Source organism: Fusarium sambucinum, chromosome I (genome assembly GCF_050947815.1).
Source record: "Fusarium sambucinum isolate potato_lamoka chromosome I, whole genome shotgun sequence".
In the NCBI taxonomy this organism is placed as follows: domain Eukaryota; kingdom Fungi; phylum Ascomycota; class Sordariomycetes; order Hypocreales; family Nectriaceae; genus Fusarium; species Fusarium sambucinum.
Window position 1 is genome coordinate 1,564,137 of NC_139294.1, and position 19,178 is coordinate 1,583,314.

General features: G+C 48.5%; 6 protein-coding genes across 6 annotated transcripts; 5 read left to right on the forward strand and 1 right to left on the reverse strand.

Annotated features, from left to right (window-relative positions):
• Positions 1-4,708: 4,708 nt before the first annotated feature.
• Positions 4,709-5,961, forward strand: FSST1_003245 (uncharacterized protein; the record flags this gene model as incomplete). Its single annotated transcript, XM_083229309.1, has 3 exons — positions 4,709-5,127; positions 5,184-5,854; positions 5,906-5,961. The coding sequence occupies 3 exons, from the start codon at positions 4,709-4,711 to the stop codon at positions 5,959-5,961; spliced, it is 1,146 nt and encodes a 381-aa protein (XP_083086675.1).
• A 602-nt stretch (positions 5,962-6,563) lies between these two features.
• FSST1_003246 (rRNA-binding ribosome biosynthesis protein UTP23) lies at positions 6,564-7,582 on the forward strand (the record flags this gene model as incomplete). Its single annotated transcript, XM_083229310.1, has 3 exons — positions 6,564-6,651; positions 6,764-6,853; positions 6,903-7,582. 3 exons carry the CDS (start codon positions 6,564-6,566, stop codon positions 7,580-7,582), a joined length of 858 nt encoding a protein of 285 aa, XP_083086676.1.
• Positions 7,583-8,494: 912 nt separating this feature from the next.
• FSST1_003247 (uncharacterized protein) lies at positions 8,495-12,047 on the forward strand (the record flags this gene model as incomplete). The annotated part of the gene is made up of 2 exons (XM_083229311.1): positions 8,495-10,621; positions 10,671-12,047. 2 exons carry the CDS (start codon positions 8,495-8,497, stop codon positions 12,045-12,047), a joined length of 3,504 nt encoding a protein of 1,167 aa, XP_083086677.1.
• A 2,658-nt stretch (positions 12,048-14,705) lies between these two features.
• FSST1_003248 (uncharacterized protein) lies at positions 14,706-15,950 on the forward strand (the record flags this gene model as incomplete). The annotated part of the gene is made up of 2 exons (XM_083229312.1): positions 14,706-15,102; positions 15,172-15,950. 2 exons carry the CDS (start codon positions 14,706-14,708, stop codon positions 15,948-15,950), a joined length of 1,176 nt encoding a protein of 391 aa, XP_083086678.1.
• Positions 15,951-16,776: 826 nt separating this feature from the next.
• FSST1_003249 (DUF846 domain-containing protein) lies at positions 16,777-17,566 on the reverse strand (the record flags this gene model as incomplete). Its single annotated transcript, XM_083229314.1, has 4 exons — positions 16,777-16,934; positions 17,000-17,283; positions 17,355-17,400; positions 17,467-17,566. 4 exons carry the CDS (start codon positions 17,564-17,566, stop codon positions 16,777-16,779), a joined length of 588 nt encoding a protein of 195 aa, XP_083086679.1.
• A 489-nt stretch (positions 17,567-18,055) lies between these two features.
• On the forward strand, positions 18,056-19,070 carry FSST1_003250 (Pyruvate/Phosphoenolpyruvate kinase-like domain-containing protein; the record flags this gene model as incomplete). Its single annotated transcript, XM_083229315.1, has 2 exons — positions 18,056-18,101; positions 18,154-19,070. 2 exons carry the CDS (start codon positions 18,056-18,058, stop codon positions 19,068-19,070), a joined length of 963 nt encoding a protein of 320 aa, XP_083086680.1.
• Between the last annotated feature and the right edge of the window lie 108 nt (positions 19,071-19,178).

Sequence of the window (19,178 nt, forward strand, 5' to 3'; positions counted from 1 at the left end):
GCGATACGATTTCAGATGTAGGTGAGGTGGGCGGTTCTTGTACTATTATGTCGGCTCTGAACTCTAGACTCTCTTTAGAACCCGGGGCCGGACTGTATCCATTCAAAGGTGGTGCTGCGGCGGGTGCGGATGCGGATGCAGATACGGATGCTTCGGGTCACTGACTTGTCAATACAGTACTTGAGCAGCCAAGGATGTCGATGACCAGGTGCAACTGGTCAATTTGTGGTGATTTACCGTAAGAAGTAACTGCAGTCAGTGCCTGGGCAAGCGACAGTAACGGATAGGCAATGCAATGCAAGTCTTGGCTCTGGAGCTGCCGGTAATTAGGTATACGGGCTGTGTCCGTAATTTCTCCAATACGCGGAGGTCGGTGTCTTCGGACTTGTTAACTCGTCTTTCGGCGAGTAGCGGCGGTGGTCTCTTAAGTACCGAGCTGGAGGTTCTTCGCCCTGCGTTAATGAAGGGAAGCACTGTATTAGTTAGAAAAGAGAGATGCGTCGTTCGATGGGTTAACCTTGTCAGGTTGTCTAGAATGCGGGCTTCGTTGTTTAAATCTGTACGAGGCTGGTAGGGGACCCAGAAATTCAACGTCAACGAGAGCAGGTTTTCTTGGAAAAAAGAGGACCACCAACAAGCTCCAAACCAGCCCAGGACCGGGTCGTGTTCGGTGTTGCGATGGATCTCCAACCAGCGCGGGGGGTCCCTTATTTTCTCGATAAAGTCCCTCGGTCTTGGGTACTTCTGGAGTAAGAGAAAGAAGAGGGTCCGACCAGCTCGTTTGCTTAATTTGTCTGCGTACGAGATCCAACTATCGCTGCTTTTCCTGCAATCTTGAAGGTACTCCAAAGTACAGTACAAGATGATAGGTACTCCTTCTGCGAAAGATATGCAATTTGCGATTTGCGATGAACGAATTGAGTGATGACGGGCCCGATCAGTGGCATACGTCACTACTAGTTTAGCGGGTTATGGCCTGGGCGAGATGGGGATGGAAGTCTAAGTCTGGTGGGCTGGACAAGAACAGACACCCTCAATTCACTAAGAGGACCCTCCTATAGGTAGGTAGGTAGTCTTAGCACAGGCACCTCGAAACTTGTGTACACCGAGTAATGTAATTCAAGAAGTCGGTGAGCCAAGGCTCTAAGAAGAAAGTAAAAAAGCGCAGCAAGAGAAATACATAGAATCAAGGAACAGAAGGAAAGAATTGTTCGCGAAAGGGATCAAGGAGGGTTACAATCCGCTCATAATGGCAGGGGCATCATGTTTTCTATATACTTGCCATGATGCCCAGTTCCAAGCGGACTACCTCTACCATTAGTTACCCGGCTTACTCTACCTCTGACGAAAATAGAGCTCAAAGAAGCACAAGGAATCAATCAGACGCTTTGACGACAGGCATCTGTTTCGCAACATGCCTTTGACAAACTGTCAGATGCTGGATGGGCGCTTCGGCGTATCGACAGTTATGTGGAAGAAGCATGCTGTCCAATCATAGTCCCGCTCTTCCATCTGTCTATGACTGAGCCAAGATCAAGTGCAACATAACAAGAGGCTGCATGCATCTACTTCACTGGATTCGCGTGTGCTTGACGCCAACTGTTGCTGGTGCAATTACTGTATTGTGTCTCTTCTCTGGGACCAATTCGTCTGGTTTTCCAAGACCTGTACCAGCAACCAGACTTGGAATTCGCGGCACAGCACGAGAACGAGGCAATAATGATAAGGAAATCTTGTCAGCATTGCCTTGACTTGTAAACAGGGTAGCATAGGGACCTGCAGTGTGCAGTGCAGTTTCTACCGCTGATCCACTGCTTGATCAAGTACAACATGAGCTTGTCAACGAATATCTAATGGCCAGTGGCTGGGATATTCCCGTTTCGGGCTCCGTAGAACGGCGTCAACGACGGGTGTGATCGTGGCATATCCCGGCCTGGAAAAGACTCGTCATTCTTAACGCCATTTCCTTCCGCCTCAGGGCTTCTTTTACCGCTGTCTCCACGAGCACTGGGACTAACCTACTGGACGGGCCGTTCATCGTCCATGCCCGGGATGGCTCCATCTCATGCGTCTCAGACGCTTGGGTGCCAGCCACTCTGATTGCTTCCAATGGATCACTTTGTTTCGTCCTGTTACGAGTAGAACACAGTCTCGTAAGCTTTACGCTCGAATGCTGTCGTACCAACAAAATTACACCATACCGAGCCAGTCTCGTATTATTGCTTCAATAGTATCTAGCCAAGACTCGATCTTTGGGGCTTTTGGCGATTTCAACTCCACCCTTCATCAATGGCGGTCGTTTTCGATGTGTCCAAGAGTTCGAATGATAGACATACATGGGGCTTACCTGAGGCCCATTGAAGCAACACGTATACATCGTCGGCGTGTCCCTTAGTGGTACCGCTGGGTAAGGTTCTCCCAGGTTTAGGCTCCATGGATGATGTATGGAGGCATCCAAGCCCTATTTACACTCAGCCGGACCAGGGTCAATGTAGGTGAAGATGGGGTCGTAAAAACCGGAGAAGACAACCCGAACTGCCAAATCTACCTAGCGTACTTTTGGAAGCGAAAAGTACATATTTTTGTGCGGCAATTCGATACGTGAGTTCAAATCACGATGGCTATGCTAGACATGATGCCAAGCTCTTGGTGTTGTGTTTATTCCACCACCGACTCTCGATTGGTCCCGACGTATATCGAGGCGCCCGTACTCTGTACATCAGAGCAAAATCTCATCAACGATTACTGGACGTTAGTATACGGTACCTTGCTCAACTCGACCGGGAACGCCGGCTCTTCCTTGGCAATGCATCTTCCATGCTCAGTCAGCCGCCAGCAAATACTAAATAATCACTGTACAATAGTACCAACTGGACGATAGCTTCGAAGGTTACAACCATAACGGGGTTCGTTTGCGTAGGCGGTTAGAATTTTCTGTTTGATAGACATGACAACATACAATGCCTGAAGTTTTGAGGATAGCGCTTGCGCGTCAAACAATGGGTAATGAGGTACAGATTGTGCCACTCAGGTTGATGATTGTGATTAGCGTGTCACTTCAAAGTTCCGATTGTGCTGGATGGTATCCATGCCACCCATAGCCATTCGACAAACAGCCTAACAGCTTCTGTCAGACCCCCGCCCTACCGGACTCCCTCTAGGGCCCCCTACAGTGAGATCGGCCAGGTCCACTATGTTTGATCGTCAGGCATTTGAAGAGCCGGCAACTCATCTCTCAAGAGCCGCAGATCGTCATGTCAGCTACGTACGTACTGTAACTTGACTTACAGGAGAATATTCCATACAACGCTGCAGTGGCTTACATATACAGAAGGGTTTCAAGATATATCCCAATCAGCCTAGGGAATGCAACCTCGTCCTGCTGCTTATAGTCGAGAACAAGTTCATCCTAATCCTTTACGTCATGGGTCCCGATACTATGGTGATTTCCCTGCACATTGAGGACGCTATCAACCTGTCCAGCTGATATTTGCATGCGTGGAGACATAAAAACATGTCACATAATGATAGTGTCTCAATTTGATGGGGGGGGCTTTGTCTCAATAAAATGCGTCATACATCAACCCTCATCTTATCATGAATGGCATGACACTTCCTGAGCGAATATTGACAACACAGGAGGGTCATTGCGCGCTGTTTGGCGGCCTAGACCTTGGCATTCATGATAGGTTGGGTTGATTCCTTTATTAGATCGTGGAACAAAACAAGGTGCGGCAACCTTCACGCTGGACACACCTTAATTTGTTCAATGTGGCTGCTGTTTCGTCTCATGACGTGTAAATATGTCTGTGTCCCCCAACGCCAACACGTGGTGCTTCGAATATGTCTTCAATTTCACATTCTAGTGGAATTCAGCCACCGGGTTCGAGAATGCTATTCAAGGTTGGAACTTGGCTATCTTAGTAGTTAGATACCTGCTAACCTAGATAATCAATTCGTTGGTAATTTTTTGCATATTGATCCACCCCGGACCGAACCACCACATTGTTTCGCCAATTGTCTAACATTCAGCAAACAGATTTTATGGACTAACTACAGGGTATGAATCTCTCCCTTGTTGTTTTAAGCTTCCCCAGATATCGATCTGAAGGGACATCTTCTCTTTGCGACAGTGAGATCTATCCAAGTAACCTAATCATGTAATGTGTTACTGCCATTGGTCTTGACCACTCTCACGGAAGCTCGCCGAAGTACAACCTTTTTTTACGGACCGGTCGCACAAAAACAGTACACCGACCGGAACAAAGTATAGGGGAGCAGACTTTTATAGTAAAAAAAAGAAAAGGTTTTCTTCTCTCCCCCCTTTCTCCTTCCCAGTGTAAGCCTGTCTCTCTTGCGGTTGGGGTCAACAAGGAGCTCGGGTTCCTGCGGGAGAAGAATAGTGTTTGTGATCATTGGTCGCTTTGACTCAGAAATTGCCATTTTTGGATATCGCCTTTTCTTTTCTTTGGCGGTATAGAAAGCAGTATTGGGGTCTGGCTTATCACGTGTCTGAACTATATGTAATCCTATCCCCCAACCTATACCTAGGTACGTTCCAATCTTGTCTCAATTGCGAGCCTGAGCCTGAGCCTGATTACTCCTCTTAGGAATTTCAATCTTTGGCACAGCAGCAGTCTCACCACAGGTTGCGGCCAGGCAACTCAAACTGGGCAGGAGCCATCAGCATCAGGCTTGTATAGCTGGAATGCTCATTCAACCACATTCGATTCTGGCGCCCGTCCCAATATCAACATTACCATCGCTCTCGGTGCGACGCCTGGCACGCACGACATGGCGCCCGTGTCGCAAGAGATGGTTCGCTTCAGAGACGACTCATCCTACACATGAGATTCCGACCTTGCCTTTTCGATTCGAGACGGGCATAGGCCTTTTTGCGAAGCGACCTCCTCGACCATTCCCGCCGCCTTTTCTGTCTCCTCCGTCTACATCATTTACGGATCCTCTCAGTACACATCACCAAAGCCGAGACCGCCGCGCCTTTGTCCACGGCCAACTGATAAGAGGGAAAACGAACGGCGATGATGCTGTCTACGCAAGTGATTATTTTATTTGTGCCAACGACGGCGTGGGAGCGTGGGCTACAAGGCCGAGAGGGCACGCAGGGTGAGTAGTCGGACAACTTCCGAGCTGCCTCAATTAGCCGCTTACATTCGTCCCAGGCTTTGGTCACGACTTGTTTCGCATTTCTGGTCCTCCGCGATCGAAGAAGAACTGGCTGAATCAGAAAAATCGAAAGAGCCCAACCCTATCGCTAGTCTACAGAGCGCATACGACCGGACTCTCGCTGCGACGACTGAGCATGACTGCTTGGGCACAACAACAGTTTGCGGTGCGCAGCTGCATTACAAGACTTGCGCCGAGAATGAAACACAGACCTCGCCAGTTTTGTATGTAACCAATCTTGGCGACTGCCAGGTTCTGGTTCTGAGGCCCAGCACCGGAAAGATCATTTTCAAAACTGTGGAGCAATGGCACTGGTTTGATTGTCCCCGACAGCTTGGTACAAACAGTCCCGATACACCCAACGATAATGCAATCGTGGATAAGATCGATTTGGAAGTTGGCGATGTGGTGCTGGCAATGACCGACGGCGTTATCGACAATCTTTGGGAGCACGAGATCGTTGCGAGCATACTCAAAAGTATCAAAGAGTGGGAATCTGGAAAACACCCAGAGGCTCACAGAGGTGATCTCACAGGCGGTCGTAATGGTGGAATGAGGGCAGCTGCCCAAGATCTCATTGAGGCAGCTAAGGAAATCGCTCTAGATCCCTTCGCTGAGAGTCCATTTATGGAACGTGCGATTGAAGAAGGTTTAGCCAGCGAAGGCGGTAAGTTGTATTCACCTCACATCTTGCTGAACAGAAATCTAACATCACTAGGCAAACTTGACGATATCAGTGTTGTCGCTGCCCTTTGTGTAAAAAACGAGGGTTAATAGTAGTCTCTTTGCTGGACATTCGAGACATCTGAACGACTTAGAGTAGACTTGACGGAACGAGCGAAGCATTATGGACCTACTTAATTACACGATTTAATGATGGGACGGGATATATATAGCCCTGAGATGAGGCTCTCCATGCATTATAGAAAGAATTTGCCGACTAAATTTAAAACTGGTTACTCTGAATAGAACGATCGATGACCTACATGCCTCACCATGATAATGCTTGGGTGTAACAAGCTATAAGATTCTACAGAGAAACAAGACTGTTTAAAGCTCATACTGAAGTCGCCATATATGTCTTACGCTAGTAGTGACAAGATTCCTTGGAAAATATTATCAAGATAAGGATATAAATCTAAAGACAATGTTTGTTGTCCTTTAATGACTTTCTTTTCCTTCATGACAAGTGGGATGATGGCGGGGCATGATGACGGACAGCGGGTCGCGTCCAGCATATCTTATCGCACGTGCCGCGATAAGGAAATTTATTTTTTGGAGTTGATCTTGACTTCACCTGGTGTCGCATCTAGTTCTGTTTTGGTACGTCCTCAAACAATTGGCTCAGCCCTTAATCCAGCAACAAACTATTCAAGATGAGAGGAAAGAGGTCAAAACAGTACCGGAAGCTCATGGAGCAATTCTCCCAGACTTTCGGCTTCCGTGAACCGTATCAGGTCTTGGGTAAGTTGTCGCAAACTGCTATTGTCCCAAGTTATCCTCTTCCCTCGTCGGACTTGAGGACAATGCGATATAAAGAATAATGGCCAGAGCGAACCAAGCTTACAATCTCTAGTCGATGCCGAGATGATCCAAGATTCTTCCCGATGCAAGATGGACCTCGAGCCTGCTCTTTCAAGAACCGTCCATGGCAAGGTCAAGCCTAGTACGTCCCGTCACCAAGCTTTTTTACAACCAATTGCTGACTTGACTAGTGGTGACGCAGTGTGAGATGCGCAGACTCTACGCTACGAAAAACGAAGCTTTCATAAACCTGGGCCAGACCCTGGAGCGCCGCCGGTGCGGTCACCATCCCAACGAGTACCCTGAGCCGCTGAGCACCCAAGAATGCCTTCGATCAGTCGTCGACCCCAAGGACACAAACCAAAACAAGCATCGTTATGTGGTCGCCAGCCAAGATCAGGAAGTGCGAAGGATGCTACGAGGAATTAGAGGCGTTCCTCTCATTTATATCAAGAGAAGTGTCATGATTCTTGAGCCAATGGCCGACGAGAGTGTTCAGGTCCGAGCAAAGGAAGAGAGGGCCAAGTTCCGAGCAGAGATCAAGAGCTCAGTCGGCAAGCGAAAGCGTGACGACGACGACGACGATGACAAGGCCGACAAGAAGGATGCCGGTACTACAGAAGATCAAAAGAAAAAGAAAAAGAAGGGATACGGAACTAAAGGACCCAATCCTCTGGCAGTCCAAAAACCGAAGAAGACAAAGATGGATGGGCAGCAGTCACGAAAGAAGGAATCCTCCGAGGTGACTGAGGACCAACAAGAAGGCGCCGGCAAGCGAAAGAGACGGAGACGGAACAAGACCTCTGAGACAGAGGACCAAGGCGAAGCGAATAATACTACTACCGCTGAGGTGACCATGACAGACGATTAGGTCTTGGAAGGAAGCAGGCATCGCATGGGAGGAATGCTAATAGAGCACCACTTGCTAATCCCAGGCGATGCGCCAAGGTAGTTTATCGAAAGGAGTGTGCGCCATTAGCGATACCCGAGAAGATAGCATTGGATGTGAGAAGATCAAGGGGTATGGTGAAAAGGATATAGTGTTTAAGCGTTAACAACGGTGTCAATTTAATTGGAAAATGATGCATTCAAATTGTATCAACTCCGGTTCTTGTTCATTCACAATGCTGCAACCAATTGATCAAAGCGGCCCAGTCTATGGAGTGTCGCATCTCCTTTTGTGAAGAATTGTTAGGGGTCGTGTGAGGTATGAAGGAGAAATTGGCTTCAAGATATTCCATATGTGGTAGGCTTGGAGTGGAACATTGCATGGGTTCCTTGCACCAGAGTGCTGACGTCCACTAAGAATCACGCTATCCACTGTCTGTTAGGGGACGTCAACCGCTTCTGGGTCGACCCCCACTCGTAGCAATTCAAGACGGATTTTATCCACTTCAATATAGGAGTTCGTTTCTGGAATAGCAGAGGGACGAGGGGAATAGCAAGTCCGTCGCCTATTTCTTTTTACAACAATTCGACTTCTGGACCTTTTGATACGGGGGTGATTCTCGCATCGAATCACCACTTACATCATCTCACCTCACTCCTCGGCTGGCTTCAAACTTAAAGGAGCCCTGGTGATTTAATTGCCCGCAGCACTTTTGATTTGGGGTCGAATGTCGTTACTAGGCCTTCGGCCCTCTCGATCCATTTGAAGCATCTTTGAATAGCCCAAGTCATCTTTCACTTCTTCATTTTTCTTCTTCAAGAGAACGGTTCTTAACAACAAGCCCGTTGAGCGGGGAAACCAACCATAATTGCGGTCTTCCACTATTGAGACGTCATGACTACTCAAGCCGATGTAGACGATTTCGGCCTGCCCATTAGGCGGTATCCGACCCCGAAAAACGATGAACCCACCGACGCGCCTACTAATGCGCCTACCGACTCTTCTAAAGAAGAGAAGCCTACATCGGCCTCGTTAGATGGAGCTGCGGCCGACGAGCAATCGAAACCTCCTGAGGCCAAGGACGACAAGGTCAAGGATCAAGCGACGCCTGCTGGCGAAGCAGTCAAGGCAGACGATCAGAGCGATACTTTTGAAGATGCCCAATCCGAACTGTCAAGTCCTAGGAAAGAAACTAGATCGGAGATACCTGTTGTCGCACAGGAAACTCCCCCACCGACCGAGACTAAGCCAACAAAGAACGAATCTCTCGAAACTGAAAGTGCCCCTAGCGAGTCCAAGCCGGGAGTCTCTGAAGAAGCTTTACCAAAAGTGACAGACGTTCCCGAGAAGGCTACGGAGGAAAACAAAGCGCCCACAGTCGAAAGTGCTCGTCCCAGTGACCACAAGCCCGAAGTTTCCGAAGAACTACAATCAGCAGTGGACGATGCTCCTAAGAAGCCTACAGATATCGAAATGGGTGTTGATAAGGAAGAACCGCTTACAAACGTAGCAGTTCCGGCTCCTGCTTCACCAACACAGCCCAAACGCGAACAGATTTCTGAATTTTCCCACCAAAAGATCACTGTTAAGCCAGAAGAGAAGAAGCATGAAGACGAACTGGAATGGCAGGAGATGCCCGCATACGCCAGATATGACATGTACAACGATGATGACAAGCTAGTTGCCAAGGAATACGATGCGGAGGAAGTCGAAACATATGAATATGGAGGACTTGGTGGTGCTGGCAAGGGCTATACCCGCGTGTTCCTGGACGACGATGCCGAGTCTGCGACAAGTATGGACGAGAACACAAAATATCTTTTTAAGAATGCAGCTGGAACCAGTATGGTGGATGACGACGATGGACGGGACGCTATCGGTCAAATGCAGGCCACCAAGGATCTTTTGACAGAGGGGCAAAGAGTCGCATACGTGGGATTGGTCCGCCTCGAAATTGTCAAGTTGGTGAAAGATGAGGAAAAGATGAAGACGTTCAAGAAGACCAAGAAAGAAGTTGGCCTTGCAGTTGAATCCATGATGATGTGGGGGCAAAAGATGATGCTTCGGCTTTACGCCCACATGGAGATTAACGAAGCAGAGCAAATTATGATCGAACAGCTCGCCGAACATGGAGTGATGCCCCAAGACTTGTCGCCGGCGCTCGTTACCAATGCTCGTGTAGCAAACCCTATGGCAGAGGGCGAGGCATCTATGCCAGGCACCCCATCTTTAGATGAGAAGCCCGCCGAGGCACCACCACCATACCAGGCGCTTGATGGCGAGGAGCTATCTGATGTCAAGACGCCATCACAACTTCCCACAACGTCAAAGATTGATATTGATTTGCGATGGACGGTTCTCTGTGATCTCTTTCTACTTTTGATCGCTGACTCTATCTATGATGCACGCTCAAGAGTACTACTCGAACGGGTCGGCGAAAGTCTTGATATCACCTGGATTGACATCTGCCGTTTTGAGAAGAAGGTTACAGAGGCTCTCGAAATGCAGCAAGCGGCCGAGAAGGAGAACTGGAACGAGGAGGAGCACACAGAGGCCCGAAGGAAGAAGGCATTGACCCGTCGATATGTTATGATGGGCCTGGCCACTGTGGGCGGTGGTTTAGTTATCGGTCTCTCGGCTGGACTTCTTGCTCCAGTCATCGGTGCTGGCCTGGCTACCGGGTTGACAGCTGTTGGAGTGACGGGCACCAGCGGTTTCCTCGGTGGCGTTGGAGGCGCAGCTATTATCACATCAAGTGCCGCAGCATCAGGAAGTCTTATCGGAGGCAGAGCTGCAGGTCGAAGAACTGGTGCAGTCAAGACATTCGAATACAGACCCCTTCACAACAATAAGCGAGTCAACCTTGTTGTCACCATCTCTGGATGGCTGACGGGCAAGGTCGATGACGTCCGATTGCCTTTCAGTACGGTCGACCCTGTCATGGGTGACATTTACTCAGTGCTTTTCGAACCCGAGATGCTTCGAAGTATGGGTGACACCATCAATATCCTGGCTACTGAGGTGAGTTTTCCAGTTTACTTTTAATATATATGGGACTAATCTTTTAAAGGCTCTTACTTCGAGTATTCAACAAATTCTTGGCACAACCATTCTAGCTACTCTAATGTCGGCTATTCAGTTGCCGATTATCCTGACCAAGCTCTCCTATCTTATTGATAACCCTTGGGCCGTTTCTCTGGACCGCGCTACCGCTGCCGGCAAGATTCTTGCAGATTCTCTCATCGAGCGCAACCTGGGAACCCGCCCAATCACATTAGTTGGATTCTCAATCGGAGCACGAGTAGTCTTTTCTTGTCTCCAGGAGCTCGCCAAGAAGGGTGGTGTTGGCATTATTCAGAATGTTTACATGTTTGGCTCGCCTATCGTAGTGAGTAAGGAGGAATACATCAAGGCCAAGACTGTTGTTTCTGGTCGGTTCCTCAATGCTTATAGCCGAAGCGACTGGATTCTTGGTTATCTGTTCCGACTCACAAGTGGAGGTATCCGCCGGGTAGCTGGTCTAGCTCCTGTTGAGGATTGCCCCTTTGTCGAGAATATGGACGTTACTGATCTTGTTAATGGCCATATGGACTATCGTCAAAAGATGCCTGTCTTGCTGATGAGGTGTGGGTGGTCTGTTGACAGCGAGGAGTTTGTTGAAATTGAGGACCCAGATCCGGACAACCATAATGAGCGACAACGAGAGCTAATCAACGAGATTGAAGAGGCTCGCAAGAACCTGGAAAAGGAGGGCAAGACGAAGAAGTCTGGACGATTTAGCTTCTTTGGCCGACGAAAGAACGCCAAGCAGGATTGGGAAATTTACGAAGATCAAAAGAAGAATGGAGATATTAAAGACAAGTCAAAGGAGGGAGGGCAAGATGACAGCAATACTGGCGTCCTATTCGATATCGATGCGATCCGAGCAGAAATTGCTAAGGATGCTCGTGATCATTACGCTAGCCATGAAGATCTTCAGGTAAAGGAGATCAAGTCAACACTACCTCCCATGAAGTTGGACGTATCGTCGCTTCCTGGTTCCCCATCGACCACGGCCAATGGCTCCCAAACCAACATTAATGCAGCACGAGACTCGCACGATATTAGAGGGTCCCAGGAGCGGTCTCACAGTTACACGCCCAGCTATACCAGACAGACGTCGCCACCTGCTTACAGCTCACCGTACGGCGCAGGGTTCGGGTCAGAACATGGTAATGCATATGGCTCAGGCCGACACGATGAGGAAGACATCCAAATGACGTTTGATACGTCGTTCGATGATCACTCGCGGTCGACAACAACTACATCGGCTACCGAGACTACACCAACTCGACCACAGATCAAAACGGCACAGACATTGCCTTCAATGACATTGCATGAGCCGTGGGGTGATTCAGACGATGATGATTTTGGCAAGGAGAAGGAGATTTCAATGACATTCGCTTGAGTTGGCCATACTAGGAGTTCTGTTTTTTGAGTTACTGGTGTTTTTATAGGTCGGCGGTTAGAAGAGCTCAGCCTCTCTGGGTCTTCGACAATTTGACTGGCATTGAGTTTTACGGCGGCGCATGGCTTTGATTTTTTTTTTTTTGAATGTCGTTGCATTCCTGAAGGAGTAATCAAAAGAATGGTTGGATCATTAATACGCATAGTAGTTAGTACCTATCTATAATACCTGACGTGGTAAGCATGAGCAATGACAAAAATGAGAAGGGAGGAGGAAGATGAGAATAAGTCCTAATTGAAACTTTGATGCATTTGGATTGTTGCGCCGAATATATTATTGGTCTGTGTGTTGGTTCTGCACATGCTACCTACTCGATGTTGGTCCGGTCATACGTTCTATAAAAAGCACATGAGGAATGTGTGCGTGTGACTGACTGTTGGGCGATCTTTGTTAACGTAACCTCTCGCTCGCTACACACTGATACGCTGTACTACGATTATACGCCGTTCACAGAACTGGTCCGGTTGGTTCCATGGGTTGATTATCCGAACATAGCGAGAGTTAAACTGCACCACTAGTCTGTACTACTGGCAAGATGTTGTGAACACTTGAGTATTTCGGCTTTAGTCAAGGTAAGACTTGAGCGAGGTTAAGGCTGAGTGACAGCATTAAATCGAGACTTTGCTAGGAAGTAGCTGGAAGGTGAGGATGTCTCTAGTGTTACGTTGATTGGGCTTTAAAGTATAAGATCGGAGGATCCGTTGTGTCAGCAGAATTCACTCACACACTGTCTAAGAACTATGCAGTTGATGGGCAGAGCCGGCTGCTCTTACATGTCTCATCACCGGAGCAAATTTGCGAAGATGGACGAGATCGTCGGGTTGTTGGTGTACGAGAGAGACTATTGGGGGGGGGGGGGAGTTGGAAAATGAATAAGCATCCTTTAAATTATGCGGATGGTACGATGGTGGTGTTAGAGCTTGAGTGATCAGTTCTCCCAGTACATAGCCCATGTTTGTCAAGGCCGACATAGATTAGATTCGGTGCAATGCTTGCAAGGTGTTTTGATGTCAGATATTTCCTCAAAAAGCAGAAAATGCCTATTCCATCATCTCCTCCATCTCATTGTTGCACATATTTGAGCGATGGTTGAAAGTGGTAACATTGGGGCTGACGGGGCTCAGCGCTAATGTCTAAGACGACAGACCGAAGGAGCATGCTAGTGTTGTGAAAAGTCGACAGCTCGTACTTCACAGTGCCCATCTGTCAGCCGCAGTTGGCTTTTCCCATTGGAGAAAGGCTCAAAAACAATGGGTGCTTTAATGCCGACGTTTCATAGGGCAGAGTGTTGAAAGAAGTTGACGAGGCTTGCACCGCCCTCTCCACTGCATGTTGATATTCGTGAGAATGTATGTAGACTCAAGTATTGATCTCCCTCTTTGTAAAATTGCAGTGAGTATTCGTAGTATTATGAGAGGTTCAATGTTCTGAAGGATCCATTAAGAATGTTCCGAGATTGAACATAGGGCGGTGCAGACTTTGATACCGTCAGCAACCCATAAAAAAATCTCCCTTCCTTCCATTGATGCTTCGTTATCTCCAACATCGATACCTTAGTGCTGACGGAAGGACTCCATCCCAACCCATCCCTTGTGCCCTCCCACCTCCAAAGGCGGGATTCAAGGGTCTCCGTCAACGACAGGAGGTTTCAGGGGTCCGGGCGCCACCCCAGCTCGGCCCAAACTAGAACGGGCATAGAGCATTCCTTTTGTTCTCGTTCACCTCAGCTGAGAATGCTAGAGTTGGGCTGGTGGTCAAGCCAACAAACAACAATGTATTTACATGGCCAACTGTGAATTTGCCGCCCAAGTTCGTTCGACTATAACGTGATAGAAACCAATATGGAGAAAAGATGCATGTAAAAGAGGGCAACCGGCATATCGGCGTTTCAGAGCAAAGCCGTTTGCTGCAGCGATCCTCGTTCAGCGGCTCAGCCCAGCCAAGCAGAAACAAAACGCTAGGCCGGGGGGTACCTTCCAACCGTGCAGGAAGCAAGAGAGCGGAGTGGTCTAAGTCGTTGAGCTTGCCCCTTTAGGCAAGCACTGTGCTGTACCTGCCGTGTACACTTCACGAGTGAGTCCTACCCAGCCAGCTAGCTTACAGTAGTTGGCCAAACCCAGGCTGAGTGCGCCCTGGGCTGCACTTGCAACCATCCAAGTCAAGCCAGGCCTTGCCGCAGCAGCAGAAAGAGGAGACTTGAAGTGATGTGACAAGGAAGGAATGGCCTAACCTAACCTATGTCCGTTTTCTTTGTTCTCTCCCCTTCTGTTCGCTCACCTTTCTTTTCGTCTTACTTCTCGTATCCGAGATCAATCTCTACTAATAAACAACATCGTTTTTGTTTTTACTTGCATAGTCCTCAGGGACTTGTCCCCAAACAAAAGTTATCCGCTGGTGGTTAGAAGTAGACTTGAACTTGGTTATAGCTCAACAGACGAGTCTTACGAAAGCGAACAACCTGCGACGAAGGACCGGCCTCTGACTTACACATCGACCTCACCGTACGAGCTTTGGACGAGTAAACGAGCGACCCAGGATCCTTTAAATCGACCAATACACTAAATCGATATCAACTGGGCCTGAATTTCACTGCTACCAATGGACCGATTGGCGAACCAAGGCCAGAGCGAGGGCGCGGGCGTAGGAGATCTTGCAAAGGATATGCAAGATGCATCAGCATCAGCATCGCCTACAGCCACCAGCGCCCCTGGCGGTGGGAATACAGGAAAATCGGGCAACGGAGACATGGGCGACTCTAACTCAGGCGACTCCGACTCAGGCAGTGATGCCGTTCAGTTTGACACGCAACTTTTCAAGGACAGTCCAGTATTTATAGTCGCCGACAATCAGCAGTCGAGAGAGATCGGATTCGAAGCCGATCCCAAAACCGACCTCGAAAAGGTGGCATGGCAGGTTGTCGTTGATTCCCAAGTTGAGACGCTGGGTTCTAGCAGCTTCAAATCGTCAAAGAGAGCTTACAGTCAATTCCTTGATGGTAGGTTCTCCCCAGGCTCATAAATCATACTCCCCATCCCACGTTTCTCACTAATGTACCATAATCTAGTTACAAATAATATGGTACTGCTCAACTTCGTGGGTGACACCGCGGAGTTCTATAACAATACCATGTTTGTTCAGATTGATTGGAGCAGGGACGGATCAAAGGGCAGGACCAAAACACAACTCTTTACTGTTACCAACAGCACCGGCGAAGCTGCAATTACCAAACTTACGAAAGAACTCAAAGAGAAACAAGAAGGACAAGGACCCGCCGAAGTAACCTCGTCATCAGATGCATCGTCGACCTTGGGGAGCACCAAAGCCACCGGAACTATTGAGCCTAGTGGCAATGAAAGTTCTAGTAGCAGTGGTGGTGGTGGTGGTGGTGGACTCTCGACTGGTGCAACTGCTGGTATTGCAGTCGGTGCTGTCATCGGTGGTCTTCTTCTCATCGGTGCACTGGTATGGTTCCTCCTTCGTCGACGCCGTAACAAGCAGCCCAGCGAAGAGTACACCATACAGCAAACCTACGCTGTGGACAAGGAGATTAGTGGCCGTGCCAGTGACTCACCCAACTCGCCTTACTCGGATGAAAATCACATGCAGCCTATCGCCCTCGGAAACGTCGACCGTGATCGTGGTGCCGCTCATACTCCCCCACCAGGCCGTTCGTCTGTAGCGTCACACGATCGTGGAGCCAATAGTGGTGTTCAGACGCCTCAAGGCATGTCTTCCAATGTCGCTCATCTTGTTGAAGATGGCATGACGGTCGATGAGATTCGAAGGCTGGAAGAGGAGGAACGACAATTGGACGATGAGATTGAGCGTGCAGGGAGACGATAGTGCTGCCTCGCAATGCCAGAAGCTATCTCGGTCGCAAAAGTCGAGGGATACTCTCGTTTCTTGCATCATGGGGTTTGGAGTTTTTGGGTAATGACATGTCTGATCCTCACGGTCGCTTTGAGCTGGCCACTCACTTATGTTGTGTAGAATGTGTGAGTGAGTATGTAGTGGATGGTTGATTGATAACATTTGTCGCGAAAATACCAGAGCCTTTTAGTTTCAAGCGGACTGAGGAAGGGACAAAAATCTATGATGATTTGCTCAATGTGCACTTCTTGAAGCGTATATAAGCCATGAAGATCAGTTGTTAATAAACGTTATTTAGGTAATGGGTCGCATTATTGTTCTCTTGTCATGAAGTGAATGCCCGGCTACTGGGTAGCAGGGAAAATGGCCTCCTAAGTCTTAAGGTATCATAATAAGTACCTAGTCTAAGAACTATGGCCTAAGGGATATAAAGTAGGTGACCTACTAATTTCGTCTCTTATGCTCACAGCGGTCAATTTTTCTGATATCCTTAGGCCCGGCCGCGTTGTTAATTGACTGGCATGGGTCAATGGATGCATGATTTGGAGTTCAAGTCTGATATTCATACATTCCCTGCCTAAGACGCCTTGAAACAGCAAATGTTTATCGTAAACCCACACCCAACAATGAAGAACCCCGCTGACTTAAATCTACAACTTTCCGTGCTGACGTACCATTGAAGTCGGTCCTTACTTTTATGGTATAAAACTAGACGTGTGCGAGCAACTTCTCTTTTCACCCACAAATTCTCGAGTACACTAGATGGTTCAGTGAACCACCTTGCGGAAGAAAACAGCTATCAATTGCGAGAGAACCAGTTGCTAACCATGTTGCTCGCAATGTTACCAGCCAGGTTACCAGTGCCAAAGGCGCTTCCAGCAATGCTGGAGGCGTTGCTGAACTTGTCGCACCGGGAGAAGGCCAGGGTGTTCATGATTGTAAGAACAAGGGCAATAACTTGACACGAATTGTTAGCTCTCTGTTTTTGTGTGGTACGCTGAAGAGAAGAATTGTGGACTTACCAACGAGAGGCAGCCATAGGAACTGTAATCGCACGAGAGCAAGAATAGCCATAAGAACCCACAGCATAGGCTGGATATACAGAGCGAGCCAGAAGAAGCGGCTGTCGGTAGGGTTGATAGTCTTGGTTCCAGGCTCACTGCTCTCAAACACCCACTGCGACTCGCCCGACTGGGCATCAACCTCGTTCCACCAACGCAGACCAACGAGACGACGACCGGCGATGTTCTTGATGTAGTAAAAGTCGGCGGCGAGGAGGAGAATGGTAATGATGAAAATCATGATCCTAGAAAGAAAAGAAGAAACGTCAATATTTCTGCCCTTTCGTTGCGAGAGGTTCGTAAGGGTGTTACGCACATGCTTTGTATGATCCACAGGCCGAGAAAGTAGATGAGGACACTTGCTGAGACCCAAGTTAGCAATTGCGCTTCGTTTAGTCGATGGGCTGAGAGGTTCGATATAGACGTACATATTCTGAAGCCGAGGAAAGTGAGGAGCGTAATGGGATGCGCGCTGAGGCGCCAGCTAAGAGCGCCCGGCGCGGCGGGCTGTGGTTGCGTGGCATCCATGATAGATGGAATAAGTTGCAGATATCCAGGAATTCGTCAGGTTTATCTCGATTCCTCTCAGTTTCAAGGGAACCGTAGTCGTGGAGAAAAAAAAAAGCCAGTCTAGAAAAGAAGGGTTGTTTCGATTCTCGTGGGAAGTTGACCGTAGGTACCTAAGAAGAAACGAAAAACGTAGGTGGTTTGTTGGAGTTGAGAGAGAGCTTTGAAGCTAACTGTGTAAGCTGGCCTTCCCATCAAGCCGCGCAAGGGAGCATGATCCGCGACAGTCAGAAACCCCTGGGCTGCTGGTTTAGGTAAGCGGTAAAAAGTGGCAGATTAGTCCAGACGTTTTGTCTGGGACCGTTTTAGACTCGGGACGTCATGAGAGAGCTTCCTGTGGGGGCGGATACTGAATCTCGGCGTATAAGTCGCACTCACTCATGTTGTTGTTCACTACATACAGACAAAGCAATTGGTATTTTATATAAAGAACACAGAAAACCATTCAAGATGGCTGCGAGATCTTCATCCATCATTCGGCGTTCATTGCTTTACGGTAAGTTTAACTCACCAATTGCTTACTTCACAGCACTAACACCCCTCTTCAGTCCCCGGCTCATCGCAGAAGATGCTCACAAAGTCTCTCGATCTCAGCTCAGACAACGTAACCTACGATCTTGAAGACTCTGTCACACCCTCTCTCAAAGATACAGCTCGAAATCAACTCCGTGAGCACATATCCGGCCTCAAAGCTCGCCCCTCTGGCATCTCTGAGCTTGCTGTTCGCATCAATGCTGTTTCTACTCCCTTTGCTCTTTCAGATCTGACCACACTGGCTCCCCTACGACATGTCGATGCTGTGGTGGTTCCCAAAGTTAACTCGGCAGCTGATCTGACTTTTGTCACCGATGTTCTTCGACATGTTGCTCCAGAGCGACACGCAGCAGATGCAGAGAACCCGATCAAGATTATCGCTCTCATAGAGTCTGCGCGTGCTGTCATGGATCTGACGCAAATTTGCAAGGCATCCCCTTACTTAAGTGGCTTCATCTTCGCCGCTGAAGATTTTGCTCTTGATTTGTCTTTGACAAGAACCCCGTCGTTGACAGAATTTCTGTACGCTAGATCAGCCATCGTCACCGCTGCCCGAGCTGCTGAACTACCGAGTGCCATTGATCTTGTTTGTACCTCATACAAGGGAGAACAGGGTCTCAAGACTCTTGAGGAAGAATGCGCCGGAGGTAAATCCATGGGCTTTAACGGAAAGCAATGCATTCACCCAAGCCAGGTCGAAGTGGTACAGCGCATGTTCGCACCTGACCAGAACGAGGTCGAGTGGGCTGTAAGAATAGCTATTGCTGATGAGAAAGCTTCAGCTTCGGGGCGAGGTGCCTGGACTCTTGATGGTAAAATGATCGATGCTCCCGTTGTCGGAAAGGCTAGTGCTGTAATCGCAAAGGCAGAGCAATGTGGTATCGATGTTCAAAGCCTGAGAAACACATGGAAGGACCAAGAACCAGAGTAATGAGCATTTACTAGGCCTAGATACATAAATATCGATGGACGATACACAAGCACGTAATCCTAAAAGTAGTTGGGCCTCCAGAAAGCTTTCATTTCCGAAGCCTTCGCA